Source organism: Salmo salar, chromosome 09 (assembly GCF_965601325.2).
Source record: "Salmo salar chromosome 09, fSalSal1, whole genome shotgun sequence".
In the NCBI taxonomy this organism is placed as follows: domain Eukaryota; kingdom Metazoa; phylum Chordata; class Actinopteri; order Salmoniformes; family Salmonidae; genus Salmo; species Salmo salar.
Genome location: NC_138299.1, coordinates 20,112,167 through 20,128,366, shown reverse-complemented (window position 1 = coordinate 20,128,366; position 16,200 = coordinate 20,112,167). Strand labels below are relative to the sequence as shown.

At 40.8% G+C, this 16,200-nt stretch overlaps 1 protein-coding gene across 3 annotated transcripts in view; it reads left to right on the top strand.

The window, feature by feature from the left end:
• Positions 1-294: 294 nt before the first annotated feature.
• Positions 295-16,200, top strand: part of LOC106610859 (centrosomal protein of 170 kDa protein B) — a 54,083-nt gene continuing 38,177 nt past the window's right edge. For 2 of the 3 annotated variants that reach the window (XM_082955654.1, XM_082955652.1), the window contains exons 1-2: positions 295-571; positions 5,588-5,725. In XM_082955654.1, coding sequence (XP_082811780.1) covers positions 5,621-5,725 — 105 coding nt within the window. In that variant the 5' untranslated portion in view covers positions 295-571; positions 5,588-5,620. Of the gene's footprint in view, positions 572-1,858; positions 1,981-5,587; positions 5,726-16,200 lie in introns of all 3 variants that reach the window. The other variant, XM_082955653.1, reaches the window with a different exon arrangement.

The following is a 16,200-nucleotide window of genomic DNA, read 5'->3' as shown; positions in this document are numbered from 1 at the left end:
AAAGAACACTGTGCTGAAATCAACTGCATCTAGTAATTTAATAGGAATGCTGCCTCCATGTGGGCGAGTTATGAGATTACTGACTGTTTCTGAAACATAATTTCACGAAAACTGTTATTACAAAGTTATATTTACTTTGTTATTTATTACTTTGATGTGACATGATGTGACATCAATCATTGTAAAAACATCATTTTTTTCCATTCCCAAAATTTTTGAGCGAAGTTGGACAATACCCCATAATTGTGTGGCGCTTTTATTTAGCAACTTCAGATATTTCATTACTCTTCTCTTTCGTTCAGGTGCTAAGCGTTTGAGTTGACATGTGGGACTGACCAGTTGCGTCACTCGTCTAGAGAACGTTGATCCTTACGCGTGGCGGTGGGAGTGTAATGTCAGTTTTCGTCGGCTTGTCAAATATTGAAGGGAGGGTGTGTTCGCCATTTACCTGGACTAACATTATTGCTTCTTGAAACTACTTTACATAAGAGGACATAGATACAGCTGTAAATTATTATTTATTGTGTTAACGCTGGCTACTATTCTGGAGAAAGCAGAGTCCGGATTAAAGGTATGCTTGTGGAGGGGGAGTCGTGAACTAGTACTGTTTTTGTCGTTCGGGAAAACCTTTCCTATTTCCTGTATGATGATGTTTGGCCTTCAATTTAAACAGGTAACTAACTAACCAGAGAGACAGGAGCTAACGGACCAGTAATCCCAACATTCTTTTGAAATAAGATAATTTAGCTACTATAGCTAGCTTGCTAAAAGTGGAGGGTCAGTCTGCTTGCAAACTCACCATAAAGTCAGTGGCAACTGCTGGCTAACGTTGCAACAAGTGTTGTTACAACCATTGTAACCTTCAGAATCGTTTTTTTGTTGTTGATGTTTCTGAAGCTTTCCACCTGGCCTAGCTTGTTTGACAAGTGAGTTGGCTAGACATGATGAATTGCAAATGCAACATTTTCCAGATATTAATATGGGAGTTATTGGTTAGTAAAGTGGCTGAGACTGATAGCAACTAGCCTACTAACGTTACTACAGTACAAGCCATTGACCACAGATCATTCTGGTATTATAACATAGCCATATCATGTTTAGTTAGTTGCACCTCGTTCCAAAACAATGTTGAATGGTAGGTAATTTTAAGCAAACAGCAGTTTAGGTTGGCTGCATGATTGAGCAGAATCGTAGAACTAATATCAGTAAAGGTGATCAGAACTGAGGAGTTAGCATAGTTAAGGTACCCGAACAAACAGCCTAACTTGATAAGACCTAGCTAGCTTTCAAACCCTTCTACTCAGTATGTAGGGTTTAAAGCCATTACATTACCCCATATTTGGCTCCGTGTAAACCGACGCTGTGTTTTACCATTTAGAAACGTCAATCATCGCGTACGAAATGGTTTTCCAAACATATGCTCATATGCCCGTTATCTTTCATGTCAGCGAGAAAGAATATTTCAAATAAAAGAGACTTACTGTAGCAGGTTTGCACAGATCCATATTGTGTTTAAAAACAACGTCCTCTCTGGACAGCTTTAAAAATAAAGTAAAAATATGTTTGATGTCTTCTTTGCCCATATGAATAACCCCTATGATGTAACTGGAATGATGAGATAGATGTTCTTCTGTTTTTGTTTTATTATTTCACTGCCATACTGTGTTCGATCTTGTCTAGCCATCTTGTCTCAAGAGGACCACAATGGAAATAAGTCCCAGACTTTATTGTGTGTTATCCTCGATGATTTTATTCACGTGCATGTATGGCTTTTAAGTTTTATGTGTGCTTGATTTTTAAAATGGTCGAATTAATAAACTAAACTAAATCCAGTTGACAAACTACACTTCCTCCCCAGTTACACTTACACACAGGTGTTCGGAGCATGCTAATTAGCACAGGTGGTCTTCTGTCTGTCTTCCATAAACAAGCGCTGTAACATGGAGATATGCCCGTGAAGGAACACAAACCCTATAAAAGGTCTGTAGTAATTTCACTTGTTTATTATTATTTCTCACGTATATGAAAGAGACCCCAGCAAAAATCGGGGTTTTCATTTATCTGCATGTCCAGACCTTTATATTTAGCCTCACAATGAAGTGTTTAACCATTTTCTTTTCAGGACAACCAGGGCTACAAGTACAAGACAAAACAAGTTGACATAAACAGTTGCATTCATGAGATTTATTGACAAATGTAAAAAATAAAAAATTATAATAATAATAATAATAAGGTCCACGAAAAGCAAAAACCTGATTTAAAAATGAATTCATATGAATGCTTTAAATACAGAAATGGTTTGCTCACTGGGAAATGAATATCCAACTAGTCAGTGACAACTGTTTGGAGTTTCTGTCAAACTCCAATGTGAGCTTATTACAGTATTAGACTGTCCTAGGATTTCCTATGATCTATGTAGAAGAACCACTTACCTTCTAATGACTCTTATGTAGCTTGTGAGCGCCATAAAGCAAAACATGTTACGTGTTCCTAAGAGTCTCTGTTTTTCATAGATAGCTTTAATAGTTTGTAGCTCAAACCATTCAGACTCTACAGACGTTTTTGTAAAAATACAGGCCCTTGGGCCCCTTCGGGATTCGCCCTTGTCTCACAAACACCGCTCTAGCTCAGCCCCAGTTTTTCACATAGACGGATGCAGAAGAAATAGACTAATCCAATGGTACAACTCAGAAGTCTGAAACTCAAAATGTTTAAAAGGGGTTAAAGTCCAAAACATGGCAGCGTTAGTGGGACTCATTGGCTTAAGAACATTAAAATGCATCGCTTGCGGTGCGCTTTTGAAAACCTAAGGAACGTATCCTTCATATCAGCAAGAAATCAATTTCGAAAAGTGAAGCGATGATCATTGATGTTTCTAAACGTGAAAACATATCATCGGAATTGTAGTTCACACGCGGCCAACCGTGGGCGACGCTAACCTCTGAAAATCCTATGGATACTCAGGGTTTTTGAGAGTTAGATAATACCCAATCATGTATATTGTAGACTGTAGGTTGCTGTGTTTGCAACAATTGGAGCTAAGTGTCATGCTCAGCTTTGTGGAAAATAAATTCGGGCATAAACATGTAGGAATTTCCTCCTTTTCACCAGGCCTGTATTGAATAAGGAATCCCTGTGTGTGTTGTCTGCCTTTGTTGGGTGTGGTGTGTGCATGAGCATCACTTGACGACACAACCAGACGTGCCTGAGAAGAGGGGCAGACAACTAGATTCTGCCGCGGGCCTATTTTTGTCGGAGCGGAAGGTCGGGGGACCAGAACATAATTATAAAACTTGTACACTGCTAATTGACTACAACTAAGCCCAAAAAGAGATTTGTATTTTTTAATACAATAATTTCATACCTTGATTACACGAACCACGTTTCCATCCACAGTTTTTATGCAAGTAAAGTCATACCGTTTAAAAAACGGTGATGGAAACGGGAAGTTTCGGTACGATTTTATAAATGCTGACGGATCATTTGTTCGTTCGATGTGGTGGGATCTTTTTGTGTGTCTAAAATTAATTATGCGCGAAATGTTGGCGGAAGCACCTTTTTTGCGCAAATATTGAGGTAAACTTGATGACATGGTGTGTAGTCCTCGCACTATGACTCGGGAAATCATGCAGTTTATTAGGCTACAGATGAAATAAATTATGATGAACTGGTGGTGGGTGGTGAAAGTGCACGGAATGAGCTTGATGCTCCTTTCCAATAACTGTCGAGGTTCTTTTTCTGCTGACATGGTGGTCGATGCTAGACTGCTGTTTGACAAATAAAACTATTCTCTTAACCATAATAATCTCAACAAGTAGACTAACCTACCTGCAGAGCCTACCCGGACTGTATCTGCAAGCTGTTGGCTGTAGTGAAAGTGCTAAGAAAGTGCTAAGTTATTTAATGCAACAGTTTGTGACAAAACTCTTGGTAGAGTTGAAAATGCGCTGGAAACACATTGAACATTAGATTTGTATTTGTTGTATGAAAACATGAGTGGATACTAAATGCTGTGTGCACTACATCATCATGCACTGATTTTTATACACAATGAGTCAGTTTGGTGGAAACACCGCTGGTGGGAAAATGCACATTTTCTTTCAAATCAAGTCAAAGTTTATTTTTCACGTGCGCCGAATACAACAGCTGTAGACTTTACAGTGAAATGCTTACTTACAGGCTCTAACCAATAGTGCAAAAAAGGTATTAGGTGAACAATAGGTAAGTCAAGAAATAAAACAACAGTAAAAAGACAGGCTATATACAGTAGCGAGGCTACATACAGACACCGGTTAGTCAGGCTGATTGAGGTAGTGTGTACATGTACTTATGGTTAAAGTAACTATGCATATAGGATGAACAGAGTAGCAGTACCGTAAAAGAGGGGGGTGGTGGGTGGGACACAATGCAGATAGCCCAGTTAGCCAATGTGCGGGAGCACTGGTTGGTCTGCCCAATTGAGGTAGTATGTACATGAATGTATAGTTAAAGTGACTATGCATATATGATAAACAGAGACTAGCAGCAGGGTAAAAGAGGGGTTGGGGGTGCACAATGCAAATAGTCCGGGTAGCCATTTGATTACCTGTTCAGGAGTCTTATTGCTTGGGGGTAAAAACTGTTGAGAAGCCTTTGTCCTAGACTTGGCACTCCGGTACCGCTTGCCATGCGGTAGTAGAGAGAACAGTCTGTGGCTGGGGTCTTTTGACAATTTTTAGGGCCTTCCTCTGACACCGCCTGGTGTAGAGGTCCTGAATGGCAGGCAGCTTAGCCCCAGTGATGTACTAGGCCGTACGCACTACCCTCTGTAGTGCCTTGCGGTCAGAGACTGAGCAATTGCCGTACCAGGCAGTGATGCAACCAGTCAGGATGCTCTCAATATTGCAGCTGTAGAACCTTTTGAGGATCTCAGGACCCATGCCAAATCTTTTTAGTTTCCTGAGGGGGAATCGGCTTTGTCGTGCCCTCTTCGCGATTGTCTTGGTGTGTTTGGACCATTCTAGTTTGTTGTTGATGTGGACACCAAGGGACTTGAAGCTCTCAACCTGCTCCACTACAGCCCCGTCGATGAGAATGGAGGCGTGCTCGGTCCTCCTTTTCCTGTAGTCCACAGTCATCTCCTTAGTCTTGGTTATGTTGAGGGATAAGTTGTTTTTCTGGCACCACCCGGCCAGGTCTCTGACCTCCTCCCTATAGGCTGTCTCGTCATCGTCGTTGTCGGTGATAAGGCCTACCACTGTTGTCGTTTTTTTTCTTTATGCGGATTTTAGAATATTCACATGCAAGTCTGTAACCAATTGGATAGAAACCTAGCTATTAAGACTCAATCACATTTTTTGTGTTAATGGGAATACTTGGGATAATATTTCCAAAACCAAAAGTAGTTTTATATCTTAATTCCTGGTGGTTTTTGTATTTTTTGGGGGGGAGCCAATAACAAAAATATACCAAAATGTTTTTCCTCTATCAGATGTGTGTTGTGTTAATAGATCTGTAAAGATTGAATTGAGTTGTTAGTGAATGTGGTGACAACAAGAATCTACTGCGCTACTTGTTGTCTAATATCAAGTCTTCTCGCCCCTCCCAGGATGCTAAGAAGGCTCTGAGTCGGGGCTCCAAGATGAGTGTGACATCATGGTTCCTGGTCAGCAGCTCAGGCACAAGACACCGGTTGCCACCGGAGATGATCTTTGTGGGACGGGAGGAGTGCGAGCTCATGCTGCAGGTGTGTACGACATCAAGATTCCCTAAAAACATGTCACTTCCATACAGCTACTACCAGTACTGGCTTTTTCGTAGCAGGTTAGGAGAATTGGCTTAAGGTTAGGATTAGCGAAAATGCTCTCCTAACCTGCTATGAAAAGTCACTTCCAGTCGTAGCTGTATGGAGGTGGTGTGTTTTTAGGGAGTACCGAATGACAGCCGCAGCACCTTCTGTTTAAACACCAAATGCCATCAACCTGTCATGTGACCCTTAGCCAGTCAACTGCCCATCCACCCTCTAGTGAAAGGATGACGCCTATATTAGGGTCCTGACTCAAGGAAAGCAAGTTTTATTAATGTACGAAAGATCTGTGGGAGTTGACCTGTGTGTACGTGAGAGGTGTTTATTTGTGCACGTGTGTGTTTTAAAGAAAAAAAACAGCTTTTTACATTAGCATGTGATGTTCAGAACTAGCATACCCACCGCAAACTTCCGGTGAATTTACTAAATTACTCACGATAAACGTTGACAAAAAACATAACAATTATTTTAAGAATTATAGATACAGAGCTCCTTTATGCAATCGCGGTGTCAGATTTTAAAATAGCTTTTCGGTGAAAGCACATTTTGCAATATTCTGAGTAGATATCATGGCTAGCTAATTTGACACCCACCAAGTTTGGCCCTCACCAAACTCAGATTTACTATAAGAAAAATTTGATTACCTTTGCTGTTCTTCGTCAGAATGCACTCCCAGGACTTCTACTTCAACAACAAATGTTGTTTTGGTTCGAAATAATCCATAGTTATATCCAAATAGCTCCGTTTTTTTGTTTGTGCGTTCAAGTCACTATCCGAAGGGTGACGCGCCGGCGCATTTCGTGACAAAAAATGTCAAAATATTCCATTACCGTACTTTGAAGCATGTCAAACGCTGTTTAAAATACATTTTTATGCAATTTTTCTCATAAAATAGCGCTAATATTCCAACCGGGCGACGTTGTATTCGTTCAAACACTGAAAGAAAAAAATGGAGTCGTCTCGTGCACGAGCGCTCCAGTGTCATTGTTCTCAGAAGGACCACTCACAAAAACTCCTGCTGTTTTTCGCTTAGACTGTAGAGCTCTCATTTCACTTTCTGTCGCCTACTGAGAACCAATGAAAGCCTTAGAAAATGTCACGTTACAGCAGAGATGCTGTATTTTTGATAGAGATGCCCTAGAAGGAGAACAAATTGTCAGACAGGGCACTTCCTGTATAGAATCTTCTCAGGTTTTGGCCTGCCATATGAGTTCTGTTATACTCACAGACACCATTCAAACAGTTTTAGAAACTTTAGTGTTTTCTATCCACATCTACTAATTATATGCATATTCTAGTTTCTGGGCAGGAGTAGTAACCAGATTAAATCGGGTACGTTTTTTTTATCCGGCCGTGAAAATACTGTCCCCTATCCCAAACAGGTTTTAAGAGCAGTGCCTGCTGGGAGAATTGGTTCCCGCAAATGTCAAAGCAAAATGCAACTGACACATTCCACCCTGCTATTTTTCTCCATGTTTTCTGGTTCTAATAACTGTTTGGAATCATTTGGGAGTTTATTTCTGTGTACTTCTCGCTCTTGCCTTCTAGCTCTTGCCACTGGAAAAAAGAACGCTGCCTTCAAAATAGTTTATACACTTTCCTCAGTCTGTGGTTTGCTCAACATCCCCAGCCCACCACATCTGCTTGTAGAATTGAAAAGTTGCTCTTGTCCACATTCAGGCATCACTGGCTCCAGCAAAACCTCAGCCTCTCCTATTGGAAATTATGCTTACTTATAATCTCTCTTTAAGTGTGCATGCTTTCTGGTCTGGCATGTGCTACAGCCCAAGCATACTTCAGTCTTGTCCCTTTTTGGCATTGTACAGTCTTTTGTTTTTGTATTTGCAGCACAATGTAAAATGACAATACCCACAAAAACCAAAGTTTAGTTACTGTCTGTAATGTGAGCATTCCATTTGGCTTTTTGACAGATGTGGAACTGGAGCCATTTCAAATGAAAGTTGTTTAGAGCCTTGATGTTGTCTCTTTGTTAAAGTCTGTCTGAACAGTATGTGCCTCTACACGCCCAACAAGTAGGCCATGAAGTCCTTAGAGAAACTGTATTCGTCACTCTGCAACGGCTGTGGGGTGCCAGAGGTCACATTCGTCTCAGATAAGATAAATGGACATTCCTCTGGGAAAGTGGGGTAATGTTGTTGGGGTAATGTTGTAACTGAGAGGTGTTTTATTTATTATTTGAGACCAGACGGTAATGGATTTTTTTTCATAAAATGTATGCTAAACAAAAAATATTGATTTCAAAATTTAACAATACATGCAACTCTATGCAAAAGTACCACTTTTAACAATTTACACTGAAAATTGTACAAAAACACATTTACTGGAAGAACTGTGCAGATGCAAAATTTGGTAAAAGAATTTCGGGAAAATCTCCCTCCTGTTTTTTGTCTCCACATTTCCCCAAAACTTTTTTTACATCATTGGATGATGCAAGGATGCTACTTGACAAAATAAAATGCATTACTATTTTTTTTACCACAGAGAATCAGACAAAAATGTACGCTACAGTCTTTCTATTGGCTTATTTGCATATTCAAGCCTGTCTCAAAATACAACACTCCCCTTTTAAGGCTCTCCTGGGGGATGGTTGGCCACCCTTGATAGCCTGTAACATATTGCACCATTAGGCTACAATTACAACCAAATACTTTTTGTTTTTATACAATAATTCTCTCCAGGGCTTGACAGTAATGGTGTCCCATCATCAAATAAATATATGGTTCAAAACAGATTCTTGGACAACTGATCTAAAATTCATACAATCACTGCATATAATTTTTTTTTTTTAAAAGCAAGGAGGCTGATGCAACCCATCAGACTGTTTAGTTTAAAATCTTAATGTTTTATTTCTTCATATTAAAAGCTCAACAATGCGTACATGGCTATAGGCAATGCGCGAATGTTCCAAAATGCAATTAGCGGGAAAACACAATTCTCAAACGCGCACCCCAAGCGCAAGCAGTTTCATGTGACAAATATGGAAAATATCCGTTAGAAATGAAGAAAGGGGAGCTCTGAAGGTGCTTCAGCTAGCATGGGTTACTAATATGATGAGGATTATGCCTTTGGCTGCTGGACAATTAAAATAACGTTGATTTGAAAACCAATAGATCATGAGAAAAATGCTTATTTCAATGCCATATTAAGTGTTTATAAAATAATTCCCTCAACATCTTCTAAAGTCGTATTTTGTTTAGGCTACTTTGAAACAAGGTAAGAAATGCTTCATAAAATGACATAAAACGTCCAGGTTTGAAACAATTTAACTTTATGGTTAAATAGTTTCAAAATGCTGACCACCTCCAGTCAGAATCAAGTTGGGTGATGTGCGGTGCGCAACATGCACTGTCCTTCACTCTCTGGTCTTGTGACCATCTGAAATGAACAAACCATGCCTTGAGTGTCGACAGAGTCAAGCCTTTAGACGTTAATGTTAATTATCCTTCATTATATTTGTCAAACATGACTGGCGTTTAGCCTGTATTTGTCATTAAAAGTATAATTTAAAGTTTGGCTAGATTTTCTGGCGCATTCCTCATGTCCGCATCGGTTTGGATATGAGGCTGTAGCACACAGGCTTTTAAATTTAGTTTTTTTTTAATTAAAAAGTCAAGGGCTCTGAATACTTTTCCGAATGTACTGTAAATGGTTTCCTACACGCTAAGAATTCTTTATTACGCCATATTGGAGTGTATGTATGCATTTTAAGATTAGATCTCATATGCTTATCTGCATTTTTTTGTTGTTGACACAAACAACAACACAGAGTTACACATGGAATAAACAAGCATACAGTCAATAACACAATAGAAAAAAGTCTATATACAGTGTGTGCAAATGGCATGAGGTAGGCAATAAATAGGCCATAGTAGCGAAGTAATTACAATTTAGCAGATTAACACTGGAGTGATAAATGAGCAGATGTGTAAGTAGAAATACTGGTGTGCAAAAGAGCAGAAAAGTAAATAAAAACAATATGGGGATGAGGTAGGTAGATTGGATGGGCTATTTACAGGTGGACTATGTACAGCTGCAGCGATCGGTTAGCTGCTTAGATAGCTGATGTTTAAAGTTGGTGAGGGAAATATAAGTCTCCTGCTTCAGCGATTTTTGCAATTCGTTCCAGTCATTGGCAGCAGAGAACTGGAAGGAAAGGCGGCCAAAGGAGTTCGCTTTCCACACATTTACTGCGTATGCTATAATGGGTCCAAACAATAATGCAACATTTTTTTTTAGGAGTCAATCCAGGAAGCAATACATCTTGTAATGTAATTGGAGAAACTATTGACTCTTCTATAGCACACCAAGGAACAGAAGCCTCTGGGTTTAACCAGGTGTTCAGAAGTTCATTTGGCATGATGGGTGATAAAATGTTTGATTTGGAGTCCACCTGATACTTTTGTTCACTGTAGTGTTGCATATTTAATCTGTGGTCTCTTTCTCCCCCAGATTAACTTCATGACAGAGTCAAGTTTAGACCAATAGTCTATAGGAGGAGGCAGTGGAAACATGGAACTTGTAAAATTGATACGAGGTGGACATTCATTTTAATAATTGAGATTCTAGCATGCAAAGAAGTGGCCCTTGCGGACCATCTTTTTATGCCTTTTGGATCTTTTGAAAGGTTTCTAAGTAGTTTTTCCTGCAAGTAGTGTGAATAGAGGGGGATATGGTATTGCATAAGTAGGTGATTTGCTTCTTCACTGGGTTCATGGGTGGTAGTTGCATGCTTCCCATAGCTGAGTTAAGAGGTAGTAGAGCTGATTTGGACCAGTTGATCTTGTAACCAGACCATGAGCTGAATGCTGTGAAAATAGACATTATTGACTGGAGGGATTTCTGGGCGTTTTTGACATAGAGCAGTATGTCATCTGCATAGAGAGCAATTGCTTGTTCAGTTTGTTTGATTTTGATATGTGAGGAAGCTGAATTTTGACGTATGCTTTGTGCCAGCGGTTCAAGAGAGCGAGAAAATAGCATAGGGGAGGCGGGACAACCTTGTTTACATCCTCATTGTATGGTAAATACATTAGAATGGGTAGTGCCAGTAGATATAATAAAAGGATTCACATACATGGTGCAGATCATATGTATAAATCTAGCCCCAAAACCAAAAGGTTCAAGAACAAGCCATAAATATTCCCACTCTAAGCGGTCAATGGATTTCTCTGCATCTAATGATAACACAGTACACAGGCTACCCAGATTGGAAGCCTCAGAAACCACATGAAACATGCGGCGAATGTTATCGGCTGCCTGACAACCCTTAATAAACCCTGTTTGGTCAGGATGTATGAGCTTATTAATAACTTTCTCTAGGCACATGGCTAGAACTTTGGCATACAGTGCGTTTGGAAAGTATTCAGACACTTTCCCTGTTTCCACGTTTTGTTACGTTACAGCCGTATTCTAAAATGAATTTTTGCAAATGTATAAAAAACAGGTACCTTCTTTACAGTATTCAGACCTTTTGCTATGAGACTTGAAATTGAGCTCAGGTGCATCCTGTTTCCATTAATCATCCTTGTTTCTACAACTTGATTGGAGTTCATCTGTGGTAAATTCAATTGATTGGACATTATTTGGAAAGGCACACACCTGTATATACACTGTTCAAAAAAATAAAGGGAACACTTAAACAATGTAACTCCAAGTCAATCACACTTCTGTGAAATCAAACTGTCCACTTAGGAAGCAACACTGATTGACAATAAATTTCACATGCTGTTGTGCAAATGGAATAGACAACAGGTGAAAATTATAGGCAATTAGCAAGACACCCCCAATAAAGGAGTGGTTCGGCAGGTGGTGACCACAGACCACATCTCAGTTCTTATGCTTCCTGGCTGATGTTTTGGTCACTTTTGAATGCTGGCGGTGCTTTCACTCTAGTGGTAGCATGAGACGGAGTATACAACCCACACAAGTGGCTCAGGTAGTGCAGCTCATCCAGGATGGCACATCAATGCGAGCTGTGGCAAGAAGGTTTGCTGTGTCTGTCAGCGTAGTGTCCAGAGCATGGAGGCGCTACCAGGAGACAGGCCAGTACATCAGGAGACGTGGAGGAGGCCGTAGGAGGGAAACAACCCAGCAGCAGGACCGCTACCTCCGCCTTTGTGCAAGGAGGAGCAGGAGGAGCACTGCCAGAGCCCTGCAAAATGACCTCCAGCAGGCCACAAATGTGCATGTGTCTGCTCAAATGGTCAGAAACAGACTCCATGAGGGTGGTATGAGGGCCCGATGTCCACAGGTGGGGGTTGTGCTTACAGCCCAACACCGTGCAGGACGTTTGGCATTTGCCAGAGAACACCAAGATTGGCAAATTCGCCACTGGCGCCTTGTGCTCTTCACAGATGAAGAAGGTTCACACTGAGCACGTGACAGACGTGACAAAGTCTGGAGACGCCGTGGAGAACGTTCTGCCAGCAACATCCTCCAGCATGACCGGTTTGGCGGTGGGTCAGTCATGGTGTGGGGTGGCATTTCTTTGGGGGCCGCACAGCCCTCCATGTGCTCGCCAGAGGTAGCCTGACTGCCATTAGGTACCGAGATGAGATCCTCAGACCCCTTGTGAGACCATATGCTGGTGCGGTTGGCCCTGGGTTCCTCCTAATGCAAACAATGCTAGACCTCATGTGGCTGGAGTGTGTCAGCAGTTCCTGCAAGAGGAAGGCATTGATGCTATGGAATGGCCTGCCCGTTCCCCAGACCTGAATCCAATTGAGCACATCTGGGACATCATGTCTCGCTCCATCCACCAACGCCACGTTGCACCACAGACTGTCCAGGAGTTGGCGGATGCTTTAGTCCAGGTCTGGGAAGAGATCCCTCAGGAGACCATCCGCCACCTCATCAGGAGCATGCCCAGGCGTTGTAGGGAGGTCACACAGGCACGTGGAGGCCACACACACTACTGAGCCTAATTTTGACTTGTTTTAAGGACATTACATCAAAGTTGAATCAGCCTGTAGTGTGGTTTTCCACTTTAATTTTGAGTGTGACTCCAAATCCAGACCTCCATGGGTTGATAAATTGGATTTCCATTGATTGTTTTTGTGTGATTTTGTTGTCAGCACATTCAACTATGTAAAGAAATAAGTATTTAATAAGATTATTTCATTCATTCAGATCTAGGATGTGTTATTTTAGTGTTCCCCTTATTTTTTTGAGCAGTATATAAGGCCCCACAGTTGACAGTGCATGTCAGAACAAAAACCAAACCATGAGGTCGAAGGAATTGTCCGTAGAGCTTCGAGACAGGATTTGGGTCGAGGCACAGATCTGGCGAAATGTACCCAAAAATATCTGCAGCATTGAAGGTCCCCAAGTACACAGTGGCCTTCATGATTCTTAAATAGAAGTTTGGAACCACCAAGACTCTTCCTAGAGCTGGCCGCCCGGGCAAACTGAGCAATCGGGGGAGAAGGGTCTTGATCAGAGAAGTGACCAAGAATCCGATGGTCACTCTGACAGAGCTCCAGTGTTCCTCTGTGGAGATGGGAGAACCTTCCAGAAGGACAACCATCTCTGCAGCACTCCACCAATCAGGCCTTTATGGTAGAGCGGCCAGACGGAAGCCACTGCTCAGTAAAAGGCACATGACAACCTGCTTGGAGTTTGCCAAAAGGTATCTAAAGACTCTCAGACCACGAGAAACAAGATTCTCTGGTCTGATGAAACCAAGATTGAACTCTTTGGCCTGAATGCCAAGCGTCACGTCTGGAGGAAACCCGGCACCATCCCTACGGTGAAGCATGGTGGTGACAGCATCTTGCTCTGGGGATGTTTTTCAGCGGCAGGGACTGGGAGACTAGTCAGGATCGAGGGGAAAGATGAACGGCGCAAAGTACAGAGAGATCCTTGATGAAAACCTGCTCCAGAGCGCTCAGAACCTCAGACTTGGGCAAAGGTTCACATTCCAACAGGAGAATGACCCTAAGCACACAGCCAAGACAAAGCAGGACTGGCTTTGGGACAAGTCTCTGAATATCCTTCAGTGGCCCAGCCAGAGCCCGGACTTGAACCCAGTTGAACATCTCTGGAGAGACCTAAAAATAGCTGTGCAACAATGCTCCCCTTCCAACCGGACGGAGCTTGAGAGGTCCTGCAGAGAAGAATGGGAGAAACTCCCCAAATACACGTGTGCCAAGCTTGTAGCGTCACACCCAATAAGACTCAAGGCTGTAATCGCTACCAAAGGTGCTTCAACAAAGTACTGAGTGAAGGGTCTGAATACTTATGTAAATGTTATATTTCATTTATTTGTTTTTTAATACATTTGCAAACATTTCTAAACCTGTATTTGCTTTGCCCTAATGCGATATTGTGTGTAGATTGATGAGGGGAAAAACCTATTTAATCAATGTTAGAATAATGCTGTAATGTAATAAATTGTGGAAGAAGTCAAGCGGTCTGAATACTTTCCGAATGCACTGTACATCTTCATTTCTGTTCCAGTTAAACTGAGTGGATGAAAATTAGCCCAATTTGTGAGTTATTTTCCTTTCTTAGGGATTAGGGATATAGTAGCTGTGTTGATGTCTCTGTGGAATTGTCCTTTTTCAATAGCAATGTTAGGCGATTCAATAATAACTGATCCTAGCTCATCCCAAAAGTTGAGAATGGGTTCAGGAGGTATTCCATCAATACCAGGCGCTTTATCTGTCTTCATATTTAAAAGAGCAGCTTTCAGTTCAGATGAAGTGACCGGTTCCTCTAAAACGGTTTCTTCCTGAGAAAGTTTGGGCAACGTAAGGTTCTCCAGGAACCGCCGACAAGCAGAATCATCAAAGCTATTTGAAGAACTGTATAAATCTGACTGACTAATATGCTATAAAAGTTATTTATTTCTGTAGGATCAGATATCAGTCCCTTTAGTAGGGGATCTGAATAGCTGTATTGATGATCTTGTTTCAGCATGTTTAAGCTGCAGTGCCAGTAAGAGGCTAGGCCTACTCCCTTAAACAGTATTTTTGTCACACCCTCTGCTCTGTTGCAACAGGTCATTAAGTTTCAGTCTACTTGTGTTTATCCCAATTTCTCTCTCTGAGTAGTTGTCTTCCTGCATTTTACAATGATTTTTCAAACTCACTGATCTTCTGAAGTCTTAATTTCTGTAAATGGGAGGAAAAATGTGTAGTGTTTACGCTTATGAAACCCTTTACAGCTAACCATACCATAGTTGAGTCCTCCACTGAGTAATTTATTTCAAAAAAATATTTTAAGTTGGATCTAAACTGAAAAAGGAAGTCAGTTGTCTAGTGAAGTATTATTAAACCTTCATCTCAGTGCACATTTTTTCATTGGGAAGATTTGAAATTTACAGAAGAATGATCAGATATAAAAACATTACAGGCCATTCTAAGTTCCATGTTACCTGTAATATCAGTAGATGTTGAAACATAGTAAATTCTCGAAAGTCTTAAATCTAACAGAAAAGCATGTATAGTCCTTAGTTGTGGGATTTTGAAGTCTCCAATGGTCATTTAAGATCTTTAAGAAATTGCTTAAGTGCACTGGAAGCATTCACTTGTGATGAGCTATGAGACGGTTCAGATCTATCTAGCTTAGCATCAATAATGGCATTCATGTCAGTTCCAATAATAAGCATATAATCCGATTTAAATTGATCAGGCTTCTGGTTACAGAAGGGAGAACATCTTTGTCATATGGGTTAGGAGCACAAATAAATACAAATGCTATTTTACATATGCTCCACTCTGTATGGAAGTAAGTACATCTGCCCTGTATCATTTCCACTTTTTTCAATTGTAAAGGGTAAGTTGCGTTTATGTAGAATCCGTACCCTTTTAGATATGAAGCAGGAAGCAGCTGCCAGTTTGTAGTATTTGTTTTGAAGTCTATGGACATCACCCTCTAAAATGTGTTTTGATGTATTTCTAATACGTTTTTAAGACTTTTTCTGCTAGATGTTTTCTAAGACCCCTTGTCCATCTCTTTGACCAGAAATCAAAGCATTTGTCTTCCTAAATTATAGGATGGAAAATGGTTAAACATTTTTTTATAGTAATATCTCTCTATATATACAGTTGAAGTCGGAAGTTTACGTACACTTAGGTTGGAGTCATTAAAACTCGTTTTTCAACCACTCCACAAATTTCTTGTTAACAAACTATAATTTTGGCAAGTCGATTAGGACATCTACTTTGTGCATGACAAAGTAATTTTTCCAACAATTGCTTACAGACAGATTATTTCACTTATAATTCACTGTATCACAATTCCAGTGGGTCAGAAGTTCACATACACTAAGTTGACTGTGCCTTTAAACAGCTTGGAAAATTCCAGAAAATGTTGTCATGGCTTTAGAAGCTTCTGATAGGCTAGTTGACATCATTTGAGCCAATCGGCGGCGTACCTGTGGATGTATTTCA